The sequence below is a fragment of the Apostichopus japonicus genome, chromosome 8, assembly GCF_037975245.1.
Source record: "Apostichopus japonicus isolate 1M-3 chromosome 8, ASM3797524v1, whole genome shotgun sequence".
In the NCBI taxonomy this organism is placed as follows: Eukaryota; Metazoa; Echinodermata; class Holothuroidea; order Aspidochirotida; family Stichopodidae; genus Apostichopus; species Apostichopus japonicus.
In genome coordinates, this window is record NC_092568.1 from 20,538,544 (window position 1) to 20,562,246 (window position 23,703).

The 23,703-nt window shown below is 41.4% G+C and overlaps 1 protein-coding gene across 1 annotated transcript in view; it reads left to right on the forward strand.

Moving 5' to 3' along the window:
• The window catches only part of LOC139970977 (usherin-like), a 75,147-nt gene that overhangs the window by 42,496 nt on the left and 8,948 nt on the right, over positions 1-23,703 (forward strand). The window contains exons 35-57 of the mRNA XM_071977085.1: positions 263-442; positions 753-903; positions 1,280-1,422; positions 2,192-2,328; positions 3,402-3,537; positions 4,041-4,337; positions 5,361-5,558; positions 6,522-6,737; positions 7,393-7,638; positions 8,229-8,438; positions 8,755-8,957; positions 9,218-9,426; positions 10,088-10,178; positions 10,761-11,043; positions 11,559-11,618; positions 13,998-14,185; positions 14,778-14,989; positions 15,378-15,532; positions 16,315-16,512; positions 17,264-17,418; positions 18,632-18,833; positions 19,636-19,743; positions 20,528-23,700. Of these exons, the coding sequence (XP_071833186.1) occupies positions 263-442; positions 753-903; positions 1,280-1,422; positions 2,192-2,328; positions 3,402-3,537; positions 4,041-4,337; positions 5,361-5,558; positions 6,522-6,737; positions 7,393-7,638; positions 8,229-8,438; positions 8,755-8,957; positions 9,218-9,426; positions 10,088-10,178; positions 10,761-11,043; positions 11,559-11,618; positions 13,998-14,185; positions 14,778-14,989; positions 15,378-15,532; positions 16,315-16,512; positions 17,264-17,418; positions 18,632-18,833; positions 19,636-19,743; positions 20,528-23,700 (7,151 nt within the window). The remainder of the gene's footprint in view (positions 1-262; positions 443-752; positions 904-1,279; positions 1,423-2,191; positions 2,329-3,401; positions 3,538-4,040; positions 4,338-5,360; positions 5,559-6,521; positions 6,738-7,392; positions 7,639-8,228; positions 8,439-8,754; positions 8,958-9,217; positions 9,427-10,087; positions 10,179-10,760; positions 11,044-11,558; positions 11,619-13,997; positions 14,186-14,777; positions 14,990-15,377; positions 15,533-16,314; positions 16,513-17,263; positions 17,419-18,631; positions 18,834-19,635; positions 19,744-20,527; positions 23,701-23,703) is intronic.

Genomic DNA, 23,703 nt, shown 5'->3' on the forward strand with positions numbered 1-23,703 from the left:
CATTAATGTAAGTGGCTGGGATACTTAGTCTAACACACAGACCAATAGTTTGGTTCAGTGGACGAAGCAAAATGTCCATTTGTTGTTTAGAGAGACAATGAATGGTTTCTATTCAGTGTTATGGTAACGACCACATTGTTGTCTTTTATCGTTTAATGCAAATGTACATGTGTGTAGTTCAGGATCATTTTGGGGAATTGTTATCTTTTTTACAACAATTTTCTTCCTTCTTCATCCTTTTTTTTGTTTTTTGCCTTCTCAGAAATGAATGAGTATTCTACCTTAACAGAGACCAGAGTTTTATTGAACACCAGCCGGTCCAACCAGATGTTTGTGATTGGTGGGTTGATTCCAGACAGCAGGTACACCGTCAGTGTGAGGGCGTCAAATAGCAGGGGGCGGGTATCCAGCAGTGATGTCACGGTTACCATGCCAAGAGGAAGTAGGTTTTACGCCTTGTCTAATGCATATTCATAGGGGGAGGGGCTTGTGTGGTATACATCTCCTCTTAATGAGAGCTAAAGCTGTTCATGAACAGATGGAGACTGCGGCAAGGAAGGTCAGCAGAAGGGTGGACGGACGTGAAAGTTTTTTTTGAGATATAACCATATCTTACAATATTACTCAATTCTGTGGGTTTGACAGGGATGTCAAACATTGAGAGTGTTTGCTTTGATTTTCTTGCAAGTAAGACCGTCAAGATGAAATTATATGAGACGCTCAAAGATGATGTATATTTTTGTCCCGCTCAGGTCCCGATGGCGTCTTGCCTCCCTCACTAACGCCAAGTGGTCCCACCTCTATTCTGGCATTTTGGACAGAACCAGCAAGAAATAACGCACCTGGGTTGGCTTCATTCTTGTTGACTTTCCGGCCGGCAGACAACCCTGGAGCACAAGAAGAGTAAGCAAAAATGGTTAAAGTCACAAGAATTTAAAGAGTAATTTCAGAGTCATCTTTATACGTTATTGATGTTATCCTTCATTTCTAAAAGAGAGGACAAACTCGCTTGCTGATTTTGCTCAGTTTTTGTGAAAATTTGAACCTCCCCCCATCCCCCTCCAAAAAAAATAGTTTGTCAGTGATAAGATTGCCCTTGATTAAACTCTGACAGACTCCAGATTTTTTTTTTCGCATAACAAATGTTAACTGCTGAGTAATTTCTTGACTCCATACACCATGTGTAAAAAAAAATTTCTGCTGAAGTATTTAGGAAACAGAAATGTGTCACAGGAAAATTTTGAATCAAGATCTTATTTGTCGTCACTGTGTCTTGTAGGTTGTTTTCAAATCCAACCAGAGCCATGAGTTTCTCCAAACCTGGTCTTGAAGCTTATACGGAGTACGAATTTAAACTCACAGCTGTCAATACATACGGAAGTACGGAGAGTCATTGGGTGTCTACCTTCACCCTAGAAACAGGTAACTAGTCTGTTCAGTATGACTTTAAATGACAACTGGCTGCAAATTCATTTCTAATATTATATCAAACAAATTTCACATCCTACCGGATCAACGTTTTAAGTAATTAGTAATTAGACTAATTAGGTTATTAGGCTAATTAGGTAATCATGATAAGTAGTTGGTAGTAGTAGTGATAAGTAGTTGGGGGATTACTGTGTCACTATATTATGTATTTTATGTAGCTATGCTACAGTTATGTAGCTTTGTATGCTATGTAGATATGCTTCTTGTAAGTGGTAATAATTTCTAACAAGTTTCAAATCTACCCAAATGTAATATGCAAAGTAGGCTTGGTTGGGTGAATCTGATGTGAGAGTATTATATATTATATTATATATATATATTATATATATATATATTTATATTATATATTGACCCGCCAAGTTATATAGAGGTATAATAAATATATATATATATATATGTATATTTATTATACCTCTATATATCTTGGCGGGTCAAGGTTTGTCTTTAAATTTTACATTCAGTTATAGGTTTGAGATGCAGCAAAAGGAAGAAGGTATGATGTGTGGGGCAGGGGGGATGGTCTGACATGCAGATATATTCCATCATTGTAATTTCCATAGGGTCTGCATGGGTAGCTTGTATTTTTGGATAGTTTAAAAATGTTGATATCACTCGGCAGGTTGACTGACCGCAGCCGATAGTGATATCATATCCCCTATTTTTTGCACACACCTATCATGTATTTCCTTTTATCCACATGTAGTACCCGGTCCAGTGGATCCACCCATGGCCAACGTCGTAGATGCCTATACCTTACATGTGACCTGGGAGCCACCGATAAGACCTAATGGAGTCATCAGAAGGGTTAACCTCTACCAGAATGATCTGCTGAGGGTCATTGTACGTAACTCGTTGTTTGTTCGTTCAACTATAAGACGCTGCTCTGTAAATGTATCGAAACATTGTACCACGTTATAGAATATTTCATTGTCATATAAGAAGTTGTGCATATCAGTGGCTACTGGAGCGTCCTTGTACTCCTAACCGATCGTGCAACCCTCATCTTGTAGAATCCCTCTCCTGTCTTCGGAGCAGAGAAAACAAAGAGTATTATATTAAAATCATATCTATATCAGTATAGAAGGTTTTGAATGTGGTGTATTATCGTTCACTAAATTATCAGGGGCGGATGCAGGCCTTGTGAGAGAGGTGTGTGGCCCTGACGTTGTTGAAGCTGACCCCCATGTTGGGTCTCTGAGGGCAAATTTAGGCTCTAAATTAGGTCTGTTAAAAGGTTTACACTCAAAAGGTTGTGAAATAATAACTACTTTTAATTTGATTTTGTGTGGTGTTGAAAGAGAGGGAGTATATAGCCCCCTCTCCCCCTGGTTCTGTGACTGACCCCTTTCCCCCTGGATCTGTGACTGACCCCTCTCCCCCTGAATCTGTGACTGACTCCTCTACCCTGGATCTGTGACTGACCCCTACCCATCGATCTGTGACCGACCCACTCTCCCCCTGGATCTGTGACTGACCCCTCTCCCCTGGATATGTGACTAACACCCACTGCCCTGGATCTGTGACTGACCCCTCCCCCTGGATCTGTGACTGACACCCATTGCCCTGTATCTGTGACTGACCCTCCTCTCCCTGGATATGTGACTGACCCCCTCTCCCCCTAGATCTGACTCATCCTCTCTACCCTGGATCTGTGACTGACCCCCTCTCCCCTGGATCTGTGTCTGACCCCCTCTCCCCTGGATCTGTGACTGATTTTGTGAATAATTCTGCTGTTGACTGTTTTTCTTTCCGTTTTCACTTTAATAAAGTCTTCATATTTCTTATGTTGGGGCACACTCCCCATCCTGCATCTTGTTAAATCTTTGAAGTCTGTTATTACTTAACTGCTGCTTCCAGCTTGGTTAACGTGATGCAATTTTTAAAGTATGTTGATCTTTGAATTTATTTCACAGCTTAATGGGAATACCACAGAATTCACAGCAGTAGATTTGGTTCCATTCTCAGAGTATATCTTTAAGGTGGAGGTCTGTAACAATGAAGGCTGCTCGATAAGTCCACCGTCAGAAACACATCGCACCCCGCAGGCCCGTAAGTAGCCCCCTCTTAATCCTTCTTCCAATCAGCTGTTGTAGATAAGGTCATGTGACATGACAGTTGAAAGTTGATTTTTGGTATATATAGGTTAAGCTCAATGCAAATTTACTAAAAGGACCTGCTAAAACCAAACTTACGCCAAATCAACCAGTTGGGACAATTATCTATTGCTAGTACCAATCTATACTGGTCTCTCGTGTTGTGCTTCAAAGCAATTGTACTGACAGTATGAACAGTTCTGTAACATTTACTGGATAAAAACAGTATTCGTACTACTCATACTGTCAGTACAACTGCTTTGAAAAGAGTGACATCAAAGTACAGTTTCTAAAAGAAAAAGTCCAAAACTGAGAGGACCAAATCTGCTTGCATATAATAAATATATATACATCATCAATAATATACTTTTTGACTCCAAATTGTCTGCACAAAGCAAAGAAAAAGTTTTGGTATGCCTGGACAGCCACTAATTTCAAGATTTGACTTTACCCCTTTAGCTCCGTCAGGTCAAGATGTACCGACATTGAGGTCCGACACACCGACCTCCATCATCATCACATGGCAACCACCGAGCTCCCCGAATGGTGCTCTCGTCGGCTACGAGATAGAACGGAGGCGTCTCGGTAGTAGTGCTGTCTTCACTGTAGCTGCGCTCATCGTCGCCTCCCCGCGACGATATCGTGACGACTCACCATTGATCACCCCGTACAGCACCTACGAGTACCGGATACGGGTGTCCAGCTCGGCTGGATCTTATGCTAGTCTTTGGGCAGAAGTTACCACTCTATCAGCATGTAAGAATTCAAAGCTCTTGAGTGAAGTATGACAGAATGAAGATAGTATGAGAGGAGTATGAAATAGTATGAACAGATCCAGCTCTTGAACCATCTGCAGTCTCTTAGTATGAAAAGTTTTTATGTTCAATAGAGAAGGGTAGAATTTGATGATTTTGAGCATTATATAGGAACCTATTAATCCGGCAACTCCGAAAGATTCATTCATCACACAATATTTGTTTCCTTCTTTGTGGCGGGGGAGGGGATGGGGTGGGAGGAGAGGAGAGGAGTATGAGGAGGAAAGGGTGTGCATCATGTTTTTGAGAAAGTACGGACACTTGCAACTCTGAAAATTGGCTCAGTAAAATCAACTGAAATACTTGCAATGTGTATTGGGCAATTATGAAAACAACTGAAATACTTGCAATGTGTATTTGGGCAATTATGAAAACAACTGAAAATGTGTATTGGGCAATTATGAAAACAACTGAAATACTTGCAATGTGTATTGGGCAATTATGAAAACAACTGAAATACTTGCAATGTGTATTGGGCAATTATGAAAACAACTGAAATACTTGCAATGTGTATTTGGGCAATTATGAAAACAACTGAAATACTTGCAATGTGTATTGGGCAATTATGAAAACAACTGAAATACTTGCAATGTGTATTGGGCAATTATGAAAACAACTGAAATACTTGCAATGTGTATTTGGGCAATTATGAAAACAACTGAAATACTTGCAATGTGTATTGGGCAATTATGAAAACAACTGAAATACTTGCAATGTGTATTTGGGCAATTATGAAAACAACTGAAATACTTGCAATGTGTATTGGGCAAATATGTAAACATTTTTTTTGTTGATGGTCCCAGTAGGAACGCAGAGACTGGCCAGTTAAAAGTGAAACTGAGACAATTTATTTCAAATTGATACATAAAAAAACGTATGTATGTTTTCTATGATGACTGTAACTTTGTCCCAATTGTCTGTTGCCATTCTTTATTCTTTTTCTTTTTTTGTTTCTAAACTTTAGCTCCAGGGGGATTGAGACCTCCTTTGGTAGATGTTCTAGGTTCCACCCAAATCTTGGTGTCGTGGGATCCACCAACGGAAACTAATGGTGTCATATTGAGCTACACCATCAGAATGCCACAGCCGATCATCTATGTCGATAATATCACCGTGACAACTTACGTAGTGGACTCTCTTACACCATACACAGACTATGATGGTGACTATTTTAATTTTTCGTTATGTTGCCTCAAGTTTATGATTCATATCTGTACTCCAGATCTCACCTTGCAAAATTCACTCATGTTTTTCTCAACCTTAGCAGTGTTTTGTACAAGTCTAAGGTAGTTCTCTTCTCATTTAAAGTAAGTCACAATTAGTTGGTAGTTTATCCTGTTAGTTTGTTACATGCAGAGTAGGTTAGGCTAGGCTAGGTACTAGGTGTAGGCTTAGTTTTGAGGTCTCTTTTGCAAGTAGCAACTGCCCTTCACAAGATTTTAAGCATCTGTGTTGATGTGAAATGCAACAGACTAGCCATGTGGTATCCAACATATATTTTGAAGTATATTTGATGTTGAGAGAAATAATACTGCAAACACAACGGAGTGCTTGTAAAGTTACAGTCAGTTGTACTATGTAGTATGTTTAGCTTAATGTTGTTTTCTTCACACTTTTATTCCATTTTGAAGCTTTATAATTGAAATAACACAGTAATTATCGACTGCCAAACAGCCCATGGAAACGGGACTTTTGGAATAGTTTGCTTTGCTTGTAATTTTATTCTTTTGGATTGATTTTGAAATAATAATAATAGCATTGACAATGTTGATAAATGCGTGTGTAGCAGGACCATTGCCCCCTCTCCCTCAATTTATGATGTCTTTCATGGAGGCATGAATGGTGATTGGTGTGTTACTTTCCACGGTTGACTCGATAGACATCTAGCAGTACCTGGAGAATATTTGGTTTGGGTTATAAAACACTACTTGTGGAACTTTCAATAAAATTTTCCAGTGGTTTAGGGGTCAAAAGCTTCAATTTTGGTTCACTTGATAATCATGTACAAGAACATCAAAGTAAGTCTGGCACAACTAGTCACCTTCATTGTGGATAATTGAGAATACATCATCATCTATATTTGATTGTCTAGTTTTATGATTTCGTTTTGTTATCTCTTATCAAGTTACCATCGAGGCCTGCACTGTAGGAGGTTGTACAGAGAGTGACAGCACCCCAGGTAGAACCCAGTCAGCCCCTCCACAGGGTCAGGATGCCCCTCGGGCAGATCCCATCACTCAGACGTACATCTCCGTGATCTGGTCCCCTCCTACCTACCCCAATGGACCCGGGATCAGATATGGTCTTCAGAGGCAGAAAGTCAGACAACCATTGGAGACTGGTAGGTGACATTTAATTTTCCGTAATAAATCCCCTGAATAAACCCCCGGAAAGTTATGTGCATTCACGTAGGATTTGTAAGAGATTATGTCGACAGTAATATTTATAACGTTACTGCAGGCATGAGCTTTTTCTGCGAATTCGCGGAATATCTGTGATTTCTTTTCTACCTCGGGGGCAAAAACTATTATCCTAGCACACTGTAGCATAGGCAAACTGGAGCCTATACCGTTTTTTTACTGTGATTTTTTTTTTACCCCAGGCTCATCCTCATACTGGAGTGAACCTCCAGAGTTAGATGTTTAACTTGACCGTAAGAATCCTGATAGATTCACTCATTGCCTCAGTGTCGAATCTTCTGTAGCACAGTATGCTCTGCAACATGGGTTTAGCTTTCACCCAGGGCAATTTGGAGAAAGGCTTGCTAATATCCCGTCGCGGTAGAAAGGGCTCACTGCTCGACAAAATATTCTACTGAGAAGGCAGAATGGGGAATCATTCAACAAATGTTCCTGTCATTTATATGAAAACAGTTTTCATAATCAGAATGATAAATTGAAAATTTTTGTAATATTTGTTACAGTATTAGAGTTTAAACACTTTAGATAACATGCACTTTATGAGTGGAAGTTTTTTTTTGGTTTCCTCGTCCACAGGGATCGTGTTTGGATTGGGTTTCTGGGAACTCGTCTTTAACGGCACGGGTACCTCATTCCAAGACAGAGGGCTCGCGACTTTTACCACTTACATGTATCGTATCACAACGTTCAATCAGATTGGCTTTGTGACATCGGATGTATCCGAGGAGGTGACAACCCTGGCCGGTTTCCCAACACAAGCAGGGACTTTGACCGCAGTAGCCCTGGATCACGTCAATATTCAGTTGGACTGGACTACTCCTTGTAAGTTGTTTTTATTTTACTGGGTTTTGTTACTGATGTAGTGGTATTAGGATCACAGTGGGAATCAACATGAGGCATCTGATCCCATGAAATGCTACAACTTTTGATATTGAATAGAACATATCATGCTGTGATACTTCCGTTAAAGAACTTGAAAATCAAAATAAAATAAAACTGGTAGCAAACTGCTTATACACTAGAGAGCCTGTGTAATAGAATGTGTTAAAGTAAGTTGGCCTGATGTTTAGTTCCTAGCAGGATCATCTTCAGAGGCTAAATGACAAGTAACAGTAACAGACAAGTAACAGTGCAAAGAACTTGCACAGAAACATTCCATCAGTTCAACGCAGATATAGTCAGGTATAAATGTGCCAACAGCAGCATACCTTGTTACAGGTTCACATTACTAGCTTCAACCACTGTTGTTAATGTATTGTTTTTCTGACAACACAACAAATCTCTTTCTGGAATCCTAACATGTTTTCAAAAAACAAAAGTCATGGTCTGGTTTAGCAGTATTTTGGAACTAACAAGTGATATAAGGCAAAACTTCTGGTCCCTGTAATGTATTGCTGTTATATTCTTTCCAGCACTGCTTGAACTGCAAGGATCTGTGGTCCTGTACTACATCAAAATCAATAGTTCAGTCGATTCACGAACGGTGAGCTACCCTCCGGATGTCAACAGTACCGTCTTGACTTCACTGAGACCTAACACGCTCTATGCGTTACAACTCTTGATATCCAACGGCGCCTATAACGTATCTAGCGAATTGGTGACTGAGGAAACACTCGACGGAGGTAATTATGAATCATTAATCATCGTTAAGGGCTCTTATTCTCAGATTTCTGTTTCAGGTATCGAGGTGGTTGAGATGTACGTCACCAAATATTTGCACGATAGGCAGCAGTTGAAGAGGTTGAAATGTTTTTGACCCTCGGTGACATCATTGATTTTCTTAGGGAAGGTTTAGAGCAATTGTGTTCTTGAAGCTCAAAATTTATACCACTTTATTTCACTTTATTTCACTCTATGACCCCTGCCTCCCCCCCTGTCCAACCCTAAGAATCATTATTTGAGCTGAAGTACATGAAGGATTTCTTTGATAACTTACAGCTCCTGAAGGTTTTGATAATCCTCAGTACCAGGTCTTGAGTGCCAGCTCTGTCCAGATTATGTGGAGGCCGCCCGTACAGCCCAATGGTGATATCATATCATACACCATTCTGCTGGATGGGCTAGAGGTTGGAGAAGTCCCAGAATCCACACTGTCATTTATCATCTCACAGCTGCAGCCTTACACCATCTACTCTGTGCAAGTAAGTACACATATCTAGCTAATAAAACTTTCCTTATCTACGAACTGAAGCACACAAATGAATATGACAAGCAGAAAATTAAATGTCGAAACCTTTAACGGAAAACACTTTGCAGTTTGCACTATTAGTGTCAATGCGGTGCCTCACATTCACAAACTACTTCTTGTAGGTGACCAGTTTATCCAGGTCTATTCATATTCGGACAATCACCAGTTTGGATATTAAGTGGTCCTCATTTCTCATTTTCTGTTATTTTAAAGGTCGAGGTTTGCACTGTGTATGACTGTCTACAGACTAATGCCACCATCTTCACTACCCTTGAGGTGACCCCCTCAGGCCTATCCCCTCCAAATGTGGTGGTCCTTGGGCCCTCGGCCATCAAGATTGACTGGGCTCAACCATCACAGCCAAATGGTATCATCCAGAGATATGAACTCCTCAGGAGAGAGCTGAGAGCTTGCTCAGAAAGGTACTATTTCTACTTTTTAAACATCATATCACATAAACCTTTAAAGCAAGTTTAATGTATCTTTTATTTATTATGAACAGATTATACTCTCTGGTTTATTTCCTGAAAAAAACTGTAGCGGAAATGATTTTTTTTTTACCTTCTGTAAGACTTAAAATTAAAATGTTCACAAATGTTGTCAAAATGCCATGCCTCTGAAAAGACATTACATATTTGCTATCTTGCAGAAAAGTTTCTGAGCTTCCTATTGAAGAATGGGGAAAGGAGGGGGGGGGGTGAGGGGGAGTGGGGAGGAAGTTACTGTATTGTTTTAACACTATCATATAACATAAAGGTGGGGTTGCTGAGTTTGCTCTTTCCCATTAATGAATTGTCCTTCTTGTTTCTTGCGTTAAAATGCTGTGTAGTCATTTTTGTTGTTGGTTATTTGAAATTTAGTACAAGTTAACATATACTATATTTTGCATGACATCCTGTGGTTTTTGCATCACACCCTGTCTTTTATGACATTTTATGGTTCTTGTAAGTTCTCGTACGATTCACACCAACTACGTAGCCATCATTAACCTTTTGCTGTACTAGAAGGAGTGGATAAAATTCTATAATAACCATTTCATTTCATTTTCATCGCATAAAATATCTTTATTTTATTTTATTACAGCGTCCGTCCTGATGATGGTAACACGTGCGGCTATGTAGAGTGCAGTACAACAGAGAGTGTGTGTGGAGGACAATGTTACTCAGGAAACAGGGTTTGTTCATCAGCATTCTCTCCAAGAGACCCCCCCCCCACCATGTGATATACCCTCATCCTGATGGGAAAGACCCAGTGATCATAGAGCAGGAATCAAATCTTAATATCATTACTTTAAAGTTCAGTGAATCTGTCAAATGAGTCAAAATGTTCAACAGCCCATGTTGGTTATAGTACCAACACTTTCTGGTAATTTTGCCAAACATAGAGAGAAAATGAGATCACAATTGGTCAAACTTAGACAACTACCTAGATTAGTCTTAAACAATGGAAAGTTAATCAAGGATTTCAGTATTGATTTAATAGGAATGTTCAAATCTTTGGAAATTTTGTTTGTCTGTTTTTGAAAGAAAACATGATTAGTGATTAGCTAAGGTGTACTGCATTGCTATGGGCCTTTTGTTTTGAATAGTGACAAAGCATTCATCAACAGTCCTGACGTTAACGACTTTTACCGTTGATCATGTACACAAGGTTAATAAAGATCATCATCTCCTATAATAATATATGTTATTATTTAACAAACTTTACCTTGTATTAGGCAGTCGAAGTGACTTTTTGACGTTCTGTTCTTTGATAGGTTTGCTGTGGTGGCAGTATTCATGATTACCGACCAGACTACCAGTGTTGTGATACCAACTATCTACCAGTACCCTCCGATGGAGGCTCGTACGTCTGCTGCGGGGGGCAGTTCCTTTCCAGCCGGGAGGACCATCAGTGCTGTAACGGTCAATACATGGAGGTCCTAGAGGGACAGATATGCTGTAGCGATCCGTCTGAAGACAGGGCAGTCGTCGGGTTGGGAGACAGCTGCTGCGCTGGGGTACCGTTTGATTCAACAGGACCTCAGATTTGTTGCGCAGGTCAGTTAAGTGAACTTGGACTTGTTTTACTTTATAAATTAATCATCCACTTTTCAGTGGTTCTGGATAGTCACCAGTGAAATGCATCCAGCTGGTTATTCCATATATGGCACTGACAATGTAGGGGGTGGGGAGGAGATAGGAGGCAAGGGAGTGATTTGAAATTTGGAGAGAGTTATCTTAAAACAGCAGGTGCCATTAACTAAAAAGGAAAAGAAATACTACAATGCAAATGTCCAGCTCCTAATTTGTAACCGCCATCAACTACCCGATGCCAACAATATGGGCGCAGGAAAATGAGAGGTGTACAGGATTAATTTATTCAACATACCTTTATTTTCAATTATTTTGTTTATATTTTCCCACCAATTACAAAAAGAATCTGGCTAAGCATAGAGTGTCCTTACAGGAAATGTTACCGGGAAATGTATTAAAATTGAATTTCATCGCGGACATGTTTTATATTTTGATTTCTTATTTTCCATATTTCTGATCCGATTCATTATTTCCTCCAGGAGCTTTCTATGACAGGAGCCGTGGACTCTGCTGTAGTAATACTTTTATAGAATCAGCTGGTAAATTCATATCTGATTGTGTCTCGATGTTTGTGTTTGACAGATAGTGGTAGCTAATAATCTAACAGTCCACAAACTTTTGGGCCCACGACCCTGAAGACTGACCCACCCCCACCAGGCACCGACCCTCAGAATAACAGCCATGAGCTTTTTCCACGAATTCTCGGAATATCCCTGATTTCTTTTCTACCACGGGGACAAAAAGTATTATCCTAACACACTGTAGCATACACAAACTGGAGCCTATACTGCAATTTTTGCAAAGTTCCATGAATTTTCTTTTTTACCCAGGCTCATCCCTGGAATAAATAAATTAAGATAATAAGATAAATTTCCTGATGTCTGGAAAAATTCCGCAACGCACAAATACAATTATTGCAACTCCCTCTTGGGTCGTGCCCCTCAAGTTTGCGGAACTTTGGTCTTATCTTTCTCTTTCCTTTCCATTTCTGATAACTGTTTGCTTTTCTCTTCATCTGTCTCATGACCAAAGTCACAAGGATTTCATCCTGGCATAAAATATTAGATTGATAATGGAAATTTAGGAAAATTGCTCAGAATTCCTTAAAAATTGTTGTTGTGTAAAGAGTGTAAGATTGCTTTTGGAAGATCAACAATCACACTACATTCGAACTCTGGATTAGAAAGCTGCTCTCTGAAAACAATTTCCTGAAAACAAATGTTTCCATTATTTGTTTGGTCTCTTTGTTCTTGGAATGTGGTTCCCTCGAACTACAGGTGTCTAGTCTTCTGTGTTTTTCAAATAATTTAGTTTAGCAATAAAACATTTTGGTTATAAATGCCTGCAGTCGCTGCATGCTGTCAGATTCTCGATGATAAAACTGCTATTCCTTTGGTTTGCAGTAGAGTCTTATTACAATGGTAATGTCTTCTGGTTCTAATGGTATTTGTTGATAACAAGAGGTCTCTGAGGATCGTATTGTTAGTCGTGTTAGTCGTTAATCCTAGTGTTATCATTTGGCCATCTTTTCATGTTTTGATCACTCTGGAATCTGTTGTCCACATAGCAATGTATTGACCATTTTATTTTCTGACTTATGTCCTTATTGTCTGCCTTATAAGTGTTAGTATTTAGTCACAGTGTTATCTCTTTACCATGTTTTTATATCTGACCCTCTCTGGTATATATGTTGGTATTAACATAAGTGTGCATACACTAAGTGATTATTCATATTAACAAATTGTTCATAGCACTTTTGATATTAAACATAGTTACACATATTTATAGCATCGGTTCATATTGAGAACACAGTTGCATATTGATAACACAGGTACATATTGATAACAGGTTCATCTTGATAACATGTAGATACATATTGGTAACACAGATATTGATAAAAACACACATGTTGATAACACAGGTACATATTGATAACAGAGGTTCATCATGATAACACAGATGCATATTGAAAACATAGGCACATATTGATAACACAGGTACATATTGATAACAGTGGTTCATCTTGATAACACAGATGCATATTGATAACACAGATACATGTTGATAACACAGGTACATATTGACATCACAGGTTCATCTTGATAACACAGATATTGATAAAAACACACATGTTGATAACACAGGTCCATATTGATAACAGAGGTTCATCATGATAACACAGATGCATATTAATAACACAGGTACGTATTGATAACACAGGTACATATTGATAACACAGGTATGTGTTAAGAAAGCAGGTATCTGTTGATGAAAGAGACATCTAGCTCTTGATTATACTGAATATTAATGTTCATATGTCTCTTATTTTATCTACATATCTATTGATCTAACTGCTAATAGTTTCATTTCTATTGACCCTCACCTCATAATTAGATGCACTCCTCATCATCATGCAGATATCACAGTAGAATCTTCTCATTAGTTTCATGTTATGTGGCAATTTTTATTTTATTCAAGAGAGTGTAAGAAGTTAACTTCTGCAATGTCAACGATTAGTATCTTAATTAACCAATAAATTGTAGGAATATTTTTTTCATAAACAAGATAAATATGTGTGAATGCTCACTTCCCATTGGTCGATTCTATTGATAGTCTCCTTCAGTGCCAAAATCAGGGAGAGAGAAAGAGAGGGCAGGATGACATGAAAGAGAGCACGGTTGTCTCTGGCTATCCCATTTATTAAATCTAGCGATATAACAAAATGCAACTGTCAAGCTATTTTCATACAGCATATAGAAATGGACATAAAATTGCAGTAGTCAAAATGACTCTAGACTGTGACTGCTTTAGAAATGAAATAAGTCCCAACAATCCGTCTGTAAATGTTGTGGCAGACGTCAATATGGAATAGTTATCATTTTCTTCTCCTCTTTGGTTGTATTTTTGGAATCTCGCAGGTACATTCAGTGACGGGTTTAATTCCAAATGTTGTGGGTCATCTGTGGTTCCTACGGATAGGGTCTGTTGTGAAGAGATCGGAGAGGGGAGAGCTTATGAACCCATTGCAAACAATGTCTGCTGTGGACTGGAATATGTCGCTCCTGAAACTGCTCTATGCTGCACCTCTGAGAGTGGATTCTCAAGAGTGAGTATTTGATACACATATTGCGATACCCATAGCATGCAGGGCAGTGTATAAGTGATCACATACTTTATATTACAGCAGGAGGATTGAGTGGTTGATAAATAAAATAAACTAAGAGATTATGCAGAGATGCATGTTGGGCTGTTCATAAGACTGAAAAATCATTATAGTGTAAAACAAAAGTTGTCTGTATTTTTAAACATTTTTTGTGACATTAAAGAACCCATGTCCATTACAGAAAATTGACACTTGTGAAAGAATTAAAGAAAAAGATTTAAAAAAATAGGATGGTGTCATTTTTAGACTTGTTCAAGTCTTTATGCATGTGTGTAAATTAACAGTCAACTTTTTGATATCTCCCAAATGGAGTTATAGAGTTACCTTAGTGGCTAGGGGAGGTATGCTCATCACAGATATGTCTATAGCCAAGAGCAATGATGATGGATGGATTTGTGTCTCCTTTAGAACAATCTGATAAATTTATTATTTTTGCATTCAAGTTTCTCTGGAGACATATCAGTGCAAGCCTACTCATCTGCTGAAAGTTAACTAAGTATTATTAACATGTGCATCTTGAATTTGATTCATTAAGGCTCACTTGTATCTCTCCGAGGATGAGAAGCTAACCAGAAATGATCGGTGCTGTGGTATGGAGAAAATATCGGCATCAGATGCCTGCTGCAATGGCATTGGCTATAACCCATTGTCACATGTATGTTCCGACAGAAGTTCAGTGGGACAGGGAGGGTGCGGGCTAGGAGTCCTGTGCCCCGTGGATCAAGCTATCAGTGCTTACTGTAACAGGTGAGCTTTTATATATTAAATGGTTCAAATTGGTAAAAATGGTACAAGTATGCGATCAACTTGTTGGGTTGTACTTGTACATATATCGGAGGTCGCCATCCAGACCTAACCAATGATTTCTTTGCTTCTTCAAACTTCTTTTTGTAATTTGCAAGTCAGTGTTCTGTTTCGAATTTGCTTTTACATAAAACAAAAAACTTTATTAGTAAGAAACTGTGGGTGTGGACATGGCAGACCTCCTATTATACTACTGTTGTGTAGGCGGTTCAACCGGACAGCATTCCCAAGTTACTAATACTTTTGATTGAAACATCCTCATTTTAATCTCTTAGTGAAGAACATTAATACACATCATAGACATTGTGTTATATGCTTTGAACATTTTTAGGTGTGACTTTGATACCAATTCACTGGTGTGTGCGGTAGCTGTGGGTCAGTTTACTGAAGTACCTGTGTCATCCTTGCCCTCCAATGTCGTGACCGTCTGCCCTACTGCCCTGACCACCATCTTCTCTGCTGGGGCCACTACGTATTCATATCTCGGTAAGTTACACCACACAGCGATGCCTCTCTTTAATACTGTATCAATCCATTTAAGTATAAATGCCCCCTACCTCCTTCCCTTAATCCTCTCTTTGTCCCTCTACTGTTTATCTCCTACCTCTCCTCTTCCCCTGTTGGTTTATTTCTTTCTTCTCTCCATCTCTTGTCTACTTATCCCCTTACATCTATCTCTCTGTTTTCACCATGCTCACTAACCTGTCTGTTTTCTGTGCGTGTTTTTGTCCCTTCTGTTACTTGTCATTTAGCCTCTGAAGAAGATCCTGCTAGGATCGAAACATCAGGCCAACTTACTTGTACACAAGTATAAATGCTGTTTAACTATTTCCATCTTTGTTAAGTTGAATGATGTGCATGGCATTATCTCTTTTAGGTTGTCTTTGCTGACCAAATGCTATTTTCCGTCTTAAGTTAGAAATATGATCACTATAACAGCCAACAGCAGTTGCAGTTACAATTTTACATGCTATTAACAAGCTACCTAAAGTGTTATTGCTTTCTTTCTTTCTTGTTGATGATTGTTGGTGATGTTATTGATTTCTTTTGATGATTGATGATGGCAGTACCAGGACACTGTATAATATGAATCAGCTTTTTTCTTTGTTCAGCAAGACATGTAGTGTTCATGGAAAAAATAACATATGAAATAATTAAGGAAATAAACTTATTTTATAATACTGCTTTTTACAGATACAGAGCCCATCATACACTATTTATAAATATGCAGTAACAGTACACAATAGTGATTTTAATGTTCTTTACAGATACCGAGCTGTCACCATACACTACTTATGAATATGCAGTATCAGTACACAACACTGCAGGCAGTGCCACCAGTCAACTGGTCAACGCCACCACGAACGAAGCCATACCATCAGGGGTGCAACCGCCATCCTGGTCCGTACCATCAGGGGTCCTAGATAGAATCCAGCTGACCTGGAATGAACCAATCAAACCCAATGGTAAAGTTATATCAATATGATGATGGAATGCATGAGTTAATATCCTTGCTGCTTCTAAATATTTGTTTTGCTGCAAACTTTCTTTTGAGGAGAATAAAGTAGTTTGATCTTTGGGACAATAGAAATTTCTGAGTAATTCATCACGGAAGTATGGGGAAGATGGAACATGCAGTTAGTGTTATTAGCAGCATTGATAAACTTTGTGTTTAAAATACTCATTTTGAAATCTAAACTGAATCGAGCAAGAATCGACGGACGGATAAATGACGCAACTCCGTAAAATGGAGTGACCTTGTTTATACAAACCTGGTGTCTAGCAATAAACATCCGATCGTTGTAAAACTGTCTTAAAAGGCCAGCTGCTGGTACATTCAATATAACTTCAGACGTGAATTTGCCCTTAATATTTTCTGTGGTGGGTCATTTATGAGTAATTCACTTTGGAGTTTGAAATTCATAGTTTAATTGTTAGTGTCAAAGTTTATTAAGAGTGTGAAGAAAGCATATATACATTTAAAAGGCAATGGTTATAGTTACATCGTACTGTAGGAGAGGCACATACTAGACAATACTTCATTTATTGCTGCTAAATTCATCATAAATACATTATGTTTGAATGAACAATGATGTTCAAAAATATATACAAATAAAAAAAATATGTCATTTCAAGGACTTCAAACTTGTAAATAATTTCATTTGACATTTGATAAAAAGTGAATAATTTTTGTAAGCATACGTTATTTCTTTGCAGGTCAGATTCGGACCTACATCTTGAGTAGGGACGGTATCGAGATCTTTAGAGGCCTAGCTGATAGCTTCACAGACAGGAATGGAATACAACCTTACCAACAGTATACTTACATCCTCTCAGCTTGTACTGATGTCGGCTGTGCCACCAGTCAAGAGGTAATGCAATTCAGCTACTGCTGTGAAGATATGTAAGAGGGGAAACGTGGGGCAGAGGGGGAGGGGGTGAGGGGTCTAGCTGATAGCTTCACAGACAGGAATGGAATACAACCTTACCAACAGTATACTTACATCCTCTCAGCTTTTACTGATGTCGGCTGTGCCACCAGTCAAGAGGTAATGCAATTCAGCTACTGCTGTGAAGATATGTAAGAGGGGAAACGTGGGGCAGAGGGGGAGGGGGTGAGGGGTCTAGCTGATAGCTTCACAGACAGGAATGGAATAAAACCTTACCAACAGTATACTTACATCCTCTCAGCTTGTACTGATGTCGGCTGTGCCACCAGTCAAGAGGTAATGCAATTCAGCTACTGCTGTGAAGATATGTAAGAGGGGAAACGTGGGGCAGAGGGGGAGGGGGTGAGGGGTCTAGCTGATCGCTTCACAGACAGGAATGGAATACAACCTTACCAACAGTATACTTACATCCTCTCAGCTTGTACTGATGTCGGCTGTGCCACCAGTCAAGAGGTAAAACAATTCAGCTACTGTTGTGAAGACATGTAGGAGGGGGAATGTGGGGGGGGAGGGGGTGAAAGGGGTCTAGCTGATAGCTTCACAGACAGGAATGGAATACAACCTTACCAACAGTATACTTACATCCACTCAGCTTATACTGATGTCGGCTGTGCCACCAGTCAAGAGGTAAAACAATTCAGCTACTGTTGTGAAGACATGTAGGAGGGGGAACGTGGGGGTGAGGGGGTGAGGGGGGTGAGAGGTCTAGCTGATAGCTTCACAAACAGGAATGGAATACAACCTTACCTAACAGTTAACTTACATCCTCTCAGATTGTACTGATGTCGGCGGTGTCACTAGTCAAGAAGTAACAAATCCAGCTGGTGTTATGAAGACATGGGGGAGGGTGGGTGTTGCATGGAATGGCATGAGAGGGAATTTTTGGCAGAAAATCTGGTACAAAGAGTGTACTTGTGTTTTCTTTAGAAGATAAAGAAGGTGTGCCACAAACCTGTCCTGCCTCCCTCTAGTCCTGTTCCAATTGGTTGTTTTCAAGCGTTATTTCGAATTGTTGCTAAGCCTTTGGTCAAGCTGTACAGATTTTCTTTTCATATTCTTCGTTTCGCCCCTTGCCATGGACCAAGTCCTACCACTGTATAGTTCTTTACATTAACTTTCCTATTTTCATGTACAGGCTGTAGCAGCAACGCTAGAAGCAGCGCCGGATGGATTCTCTGATCCACTCGTCGTAAGTCTAGATGGGTACAGTGTCCAGATATCTTGGCAGCCGCCATCCACCACGAATGGCATCATCAGAGAATATCAGATCCGTCAAGTCGGTATCGACCAGCCAGTGTTCGTCGGCGATAGCGACAGCTTCCTATTCGTCCATGAAGGTAAGTCGTGCTAAGATAAATCGGAGGGAATGAAATAAGACTTTGGAAATAACATATGACAGTAAGGTAGGCTGGTATCCAAAGGGCTTGGCTCTGTGAGATCGTGTTGTTTGACCTTACCTCAGGGAAGTAATTTTTTCTGCGATCAGGGGGGTTGGGATAGGGTCGGGAGAGGGAAAATGGAAGTGGGTATAGCAACAAACTTGAAGGGACTTCACAGTTGGTTGAAGTCACAGTTGGTGCTCTGAAGATTCTCATAGGCTAATGCTACAGATGAAAATATCTAAAATGGTTCGACTGTCGGCATAGTAGGTCGATTGATTGTACTTTCTACAGTTGTATCCAGAATCTAGCCGAGTTGAGTTTAAGTCAAACCCGGTATCATAACAACTTTCAGTGAGTACAAGATAAGTAATTAGACTTTGGAGGAACTCCAAAGTAAGCTTATTTGGGTAAGCTCTGCCTTACATAAGTGGAAGAAACTGTTAATAAAATAAAACAACAGGAAACCAAAAAAGAGAATTTAACTGTTGTATCGTGTGTATAGATATATACGTGCAAATTATATCATGTGCGATATCCTGTCCAAAGTTCTACCCTTTACTAAAATTCTAATATTTTTAGATATTTGTTACTTATTAACATCTATTGTATTTAAGTTTTTGTTAGTGTTGTTATTTTCTCAGCAATGGCTATTCATATGTTGGTCCCATTTGCATATTTTAATTATATAGGTCTTTGATGACTGCCTATGCAAATGTTTGATATAAGGTTGCTTCTTTCTCACTTTCCCAACCAATAGGTCTTACACCTTTCACCAGTTATGAATATTCATTGACTGCCTGTACAGCCGGTGGGTGTACCACAACAAATGCAGTCTCTGCAATGACCGATGAAGCACCCCCTCAAGGTATTGTTTATCGGAATTATCTGATACAAACATGCAAATGACAAAAATGCTGGTATATAAAATTAAATCATTTGTGCTTCACTTGTAAGTTTACATGCTGAATAATTAATGTCTAATGAATTAGTTGATGCTGGTGTGTAGCTGCAGTTGGTGGTGTTTGTTTAGTGTTGGTGTTTCTATAGTTGGTATGGTGTAGGTTTGGTGTGGTGTGGTGTAGATTTAGTTGTTAGTATTGATTATCACTGTAGGTTTTGTGTCGTGTAGGTTTAGATGTTGGTCTTTCCTGTAAATGCAACTACTTATACACTAATTCTTCATATTTATGGGCACAGTGCTGAAAGATTAATTGTTTTGTCATATTTCATTGAGTGAAGTGAAGCTGTGACTTAGTTGATGCTGGTGTGCAGTTGTAGTGATTGGTGTAGGTTAGGTTTTTGGTGTTGTTTAGTTGGTATGGTGTAGGTTTGGTGTGGTGTAAATTAAGTTATTAGTCTTGATGTAGCTGTAGGTGTTGGTGTGGTGTTGTTGATCTTTCTGTAAATGTAACTACTTATACATTAATTCTTCTTGTCTATCGGCACAGTGCTTGTTTCATTGAGTGAAGTGACTTGGTTGATGCTGTGGTGTGCAGTTGCAGTGATTGGTGTAGGTTCAGTTGTTGGTGTTGTGTAGATGATCTGGTGTAATATTGGGGTGCTGTAGGTGCATTCTTGTTCCAAGTACTTACCTTCTTACTTACTTACTCACCGTCGTTTCAATGAAGACTTTTTGTTTCTTTACCCAGGTGTGTCTAAACCATCTCATGTGATCTTAAGTGCCTTCATCATTGAATTGTACTGGAGAGAGCCGTCCATACCCAATGGCATCATCACAGAATACAGACTCTATCGTAACGGTATCCTCTCGTACAGCGGTGAAGACGACGACTTCATGTTCGTCGACGAGGAACTCTCCCCGAATAATAGATACGACTATGTACTGGAAGCCCTCACTGGTGCAGGTGGTACCAATAGCTCCACTCATACAGTCCAGACACCCATCAGTGCACCAGAGGGTATACCAGGGCCGACACTCGTCGTGGTATCTGCCACTGCCGTAAGGGCGACGTGGACCGTTCCTACGATACCAAACGGAGATATTGTCCAGTACGGTCTGATCCTCATGAGTGGAAAGCCGGATCAGCAAACCCTGTTTGCAGATGATAATGAAATGGCTAGACTAGTCGAGAATCTGACACCTCACACTCTCTACGATGTTAGAGTGTTGGCGTGTAATGACGGGGGATGTGGCGTTGGACCCAAGGAATATGCAGTGACCTTTGAGGCACCTCCAGAGGAGCAAGGTCCACCGCTGTTGAAGGCCACTGGACCATCCGTGGTCGAGATTTCATGGTCCCCTCCAGATTTGCCAAACGGTGACATCACTAATTACTTTATCTACAGGAGGAGCTTTGGGTCCTCACAAGAACTGCTAGTCTGCCTCCAAGGAAGGCTTGAAACCTCTTGTACGAATGCAGGACAGGGACTTGTGGCGTTCTCGTTATACGAGTACAGAGTGAGAGTAGTGAACAACGAAGGGGAGACGGACAGCCCGTGGGCATCCATCCGCACCCTCGAGGCACCCCCTGTCAGGGTCATGCAGCCGGTGGTGGTCCCCGTGGATTCCTTTGCCGCTCAAGCCGCTTGGTTCGCACCCAGTCAGGCCAACGGACTCATATTGGGGTACCGCATCGAGTACCAGGAGATATCCAATGACCCTACTCTTTCATATCCAATAGTCGTGGCAGCGACGGTGGACAGCAACGTTTTTCAGACGATTTTCTACGGACTCTCACCCTTCACCGCGTACAATGTCCGCATCGTGGCTTTCAACAGTGCCGGAGAGGCGGCCAGCCCTTGGTCGGAGGTGAAGACAGCCGAGGGGGTACCTGCAGACATTGGCCTCTTTGAGGTGGAACAGAATCCCGACGGCCTCTCCATTCTGTTGAGGTGGGATCCCCCGGGGATGCCCAACGGAGAGATCAGAGAGTACCACGTTTACGAGGACGAGTACCTCATAACACCGATATACACAGGGAGGACGAGAGAGTACTTGTTCAGAAGACTGTCACCATTTACAGAGTACACTCTGGTCCTGGAGGCTTGCACCAGTGCCGGATGCGGGAGAGGCGATCCGCAGACCGTCGTCACGGCCGAAGTGGCCCCGGATAATCAAGCGGACCCGACTATCGGCTCGGTGGACTCTAACAGCGTGCGACTCACATGGAGGCGACCCGTCAACCCTAACGGCGTGATATCTTACTACGAGGTGATACGTAGGTCTCTGGTGGAGGCACCCTCATCGCGCAGGCGAAGGGACACGGACGACAGCTCGTTCACGCAAACGCAGGTCATCCACACCGAGTACAACACCAACGCCGATTCCTTTGAATACACGGACGGCTCCCTTCAGCCCTTCCGAATATTTGAATATCGTATCCGAGCTGTCAACTCCAAAGGAAGCACTCAGAGTGATTGGGTGTCAGTCCAGACAGAAGAGGCCGCACCCTCTGGGGTCCTCCCGCCATCAGTTTCCCTCGTTCCCAACATTCCCGACTCGGTTTTGATCCGTTGGACGCCACCCGGTGAATCCAACGGTATTGTTCTCGGGTACAGGCTTCAGAGGAATGGCAGTGCGCCATTCAGCTTCGATGCTGACGATGAACTCTCCTATACAGATACTGGTTTAGAGCCCTACACAGTGTATGTTTACAGCGTCACCGTTTGTAGTGGCGGAGGTTGTACATCCAGCCTCGTGACAACAATCAGGACCCTAGAATCTGCTCCAATATTTGTTAGCCCTCCCGATCCAAGGGCCATAAGTCCGTCCGAGATCAGAGTCAATTGGACCATGCCATCCTTGGTGACCGGAGAAATAATCAATCTTCAACTGAAGGTTGATGGCACTGTCTCAATCCCAGACCTCACGGGTGTCGTGGTCATCGCTGATCTAGTTCCTTTCCAGGAATATGCATTTGTGCTAGTGGCTTGCACCTCCGGAGGGTGTAGTGAGAGCCAGCCAGCGTTTGAGAGGCCCTTCTCTGCAGCTCCAGAAGGTATGGCACCTCCTGTCTTGAGAGCCCTGGACTCCCGGCGGGTGGAAGTCAGTTGGTCGGAGCCCGAATCTCCGAACGGCGTGATCCTCCGATACGAACTCCGACGAGACGGCAAACTGGTTTACGACGGGGTCGCGACGAGATGGCAGGACTTTGGAGATGACGGGAGAGGGTTGACCCCAGGCCAACAGTATTCATACGTGGTTACAGCAGTCAACAGTGAAGGGAGAGCGATCAGCAATGCAGCGACGGTGGTGACATCGGCAGACACACCGGCCGGTCTGGAACCGCCCACTCTAAATCCCAGGACCGCGTCTGTCGTGACCGTCCAGTGGCAGAGCCCGCTCTTCCCGAACGGTCAGATTCAAAACTTCACCCTCTTCGTGGACGGCAACAGGATTTACTCGGGTCTAGCTCTGAACTTTGACGCCGTAGGTCTCGACCCTTTCACGGAGTATGCCTTCTTCATTCAGGCGTGCACGAATCAAGGCTGTGCGGAGAGCGAGTCGGTGTCGGCCAGGACGCTGGAGAGCTCCCCGCGGAGGCAGTTGCAGCCCACTCTGACACCGCTCGCCGATAACGTCGGCGTCGCCAGCGGTATCCGTGCGGAATGGAACCCGCCCTCCGAGACCAACGGCATCATTACCGGGTACCAACTCTTTAGGAGGAGAATATTCCGGCCGTCAGGGTTCAAGTCAGAGCCCACGAATCTGTTTAATTCTACGTCGTCCCTCCGATATGACGACATGGACTCGCTGCTGATGCCAGATGAAAGCTACGAGTACATGGTGATATCCAAGAATGGGGCCGGACAGGCCGTCAGTCCCTGGGCAGTGACCAGGATGTTAGAAGGTCGACCCGAGGTA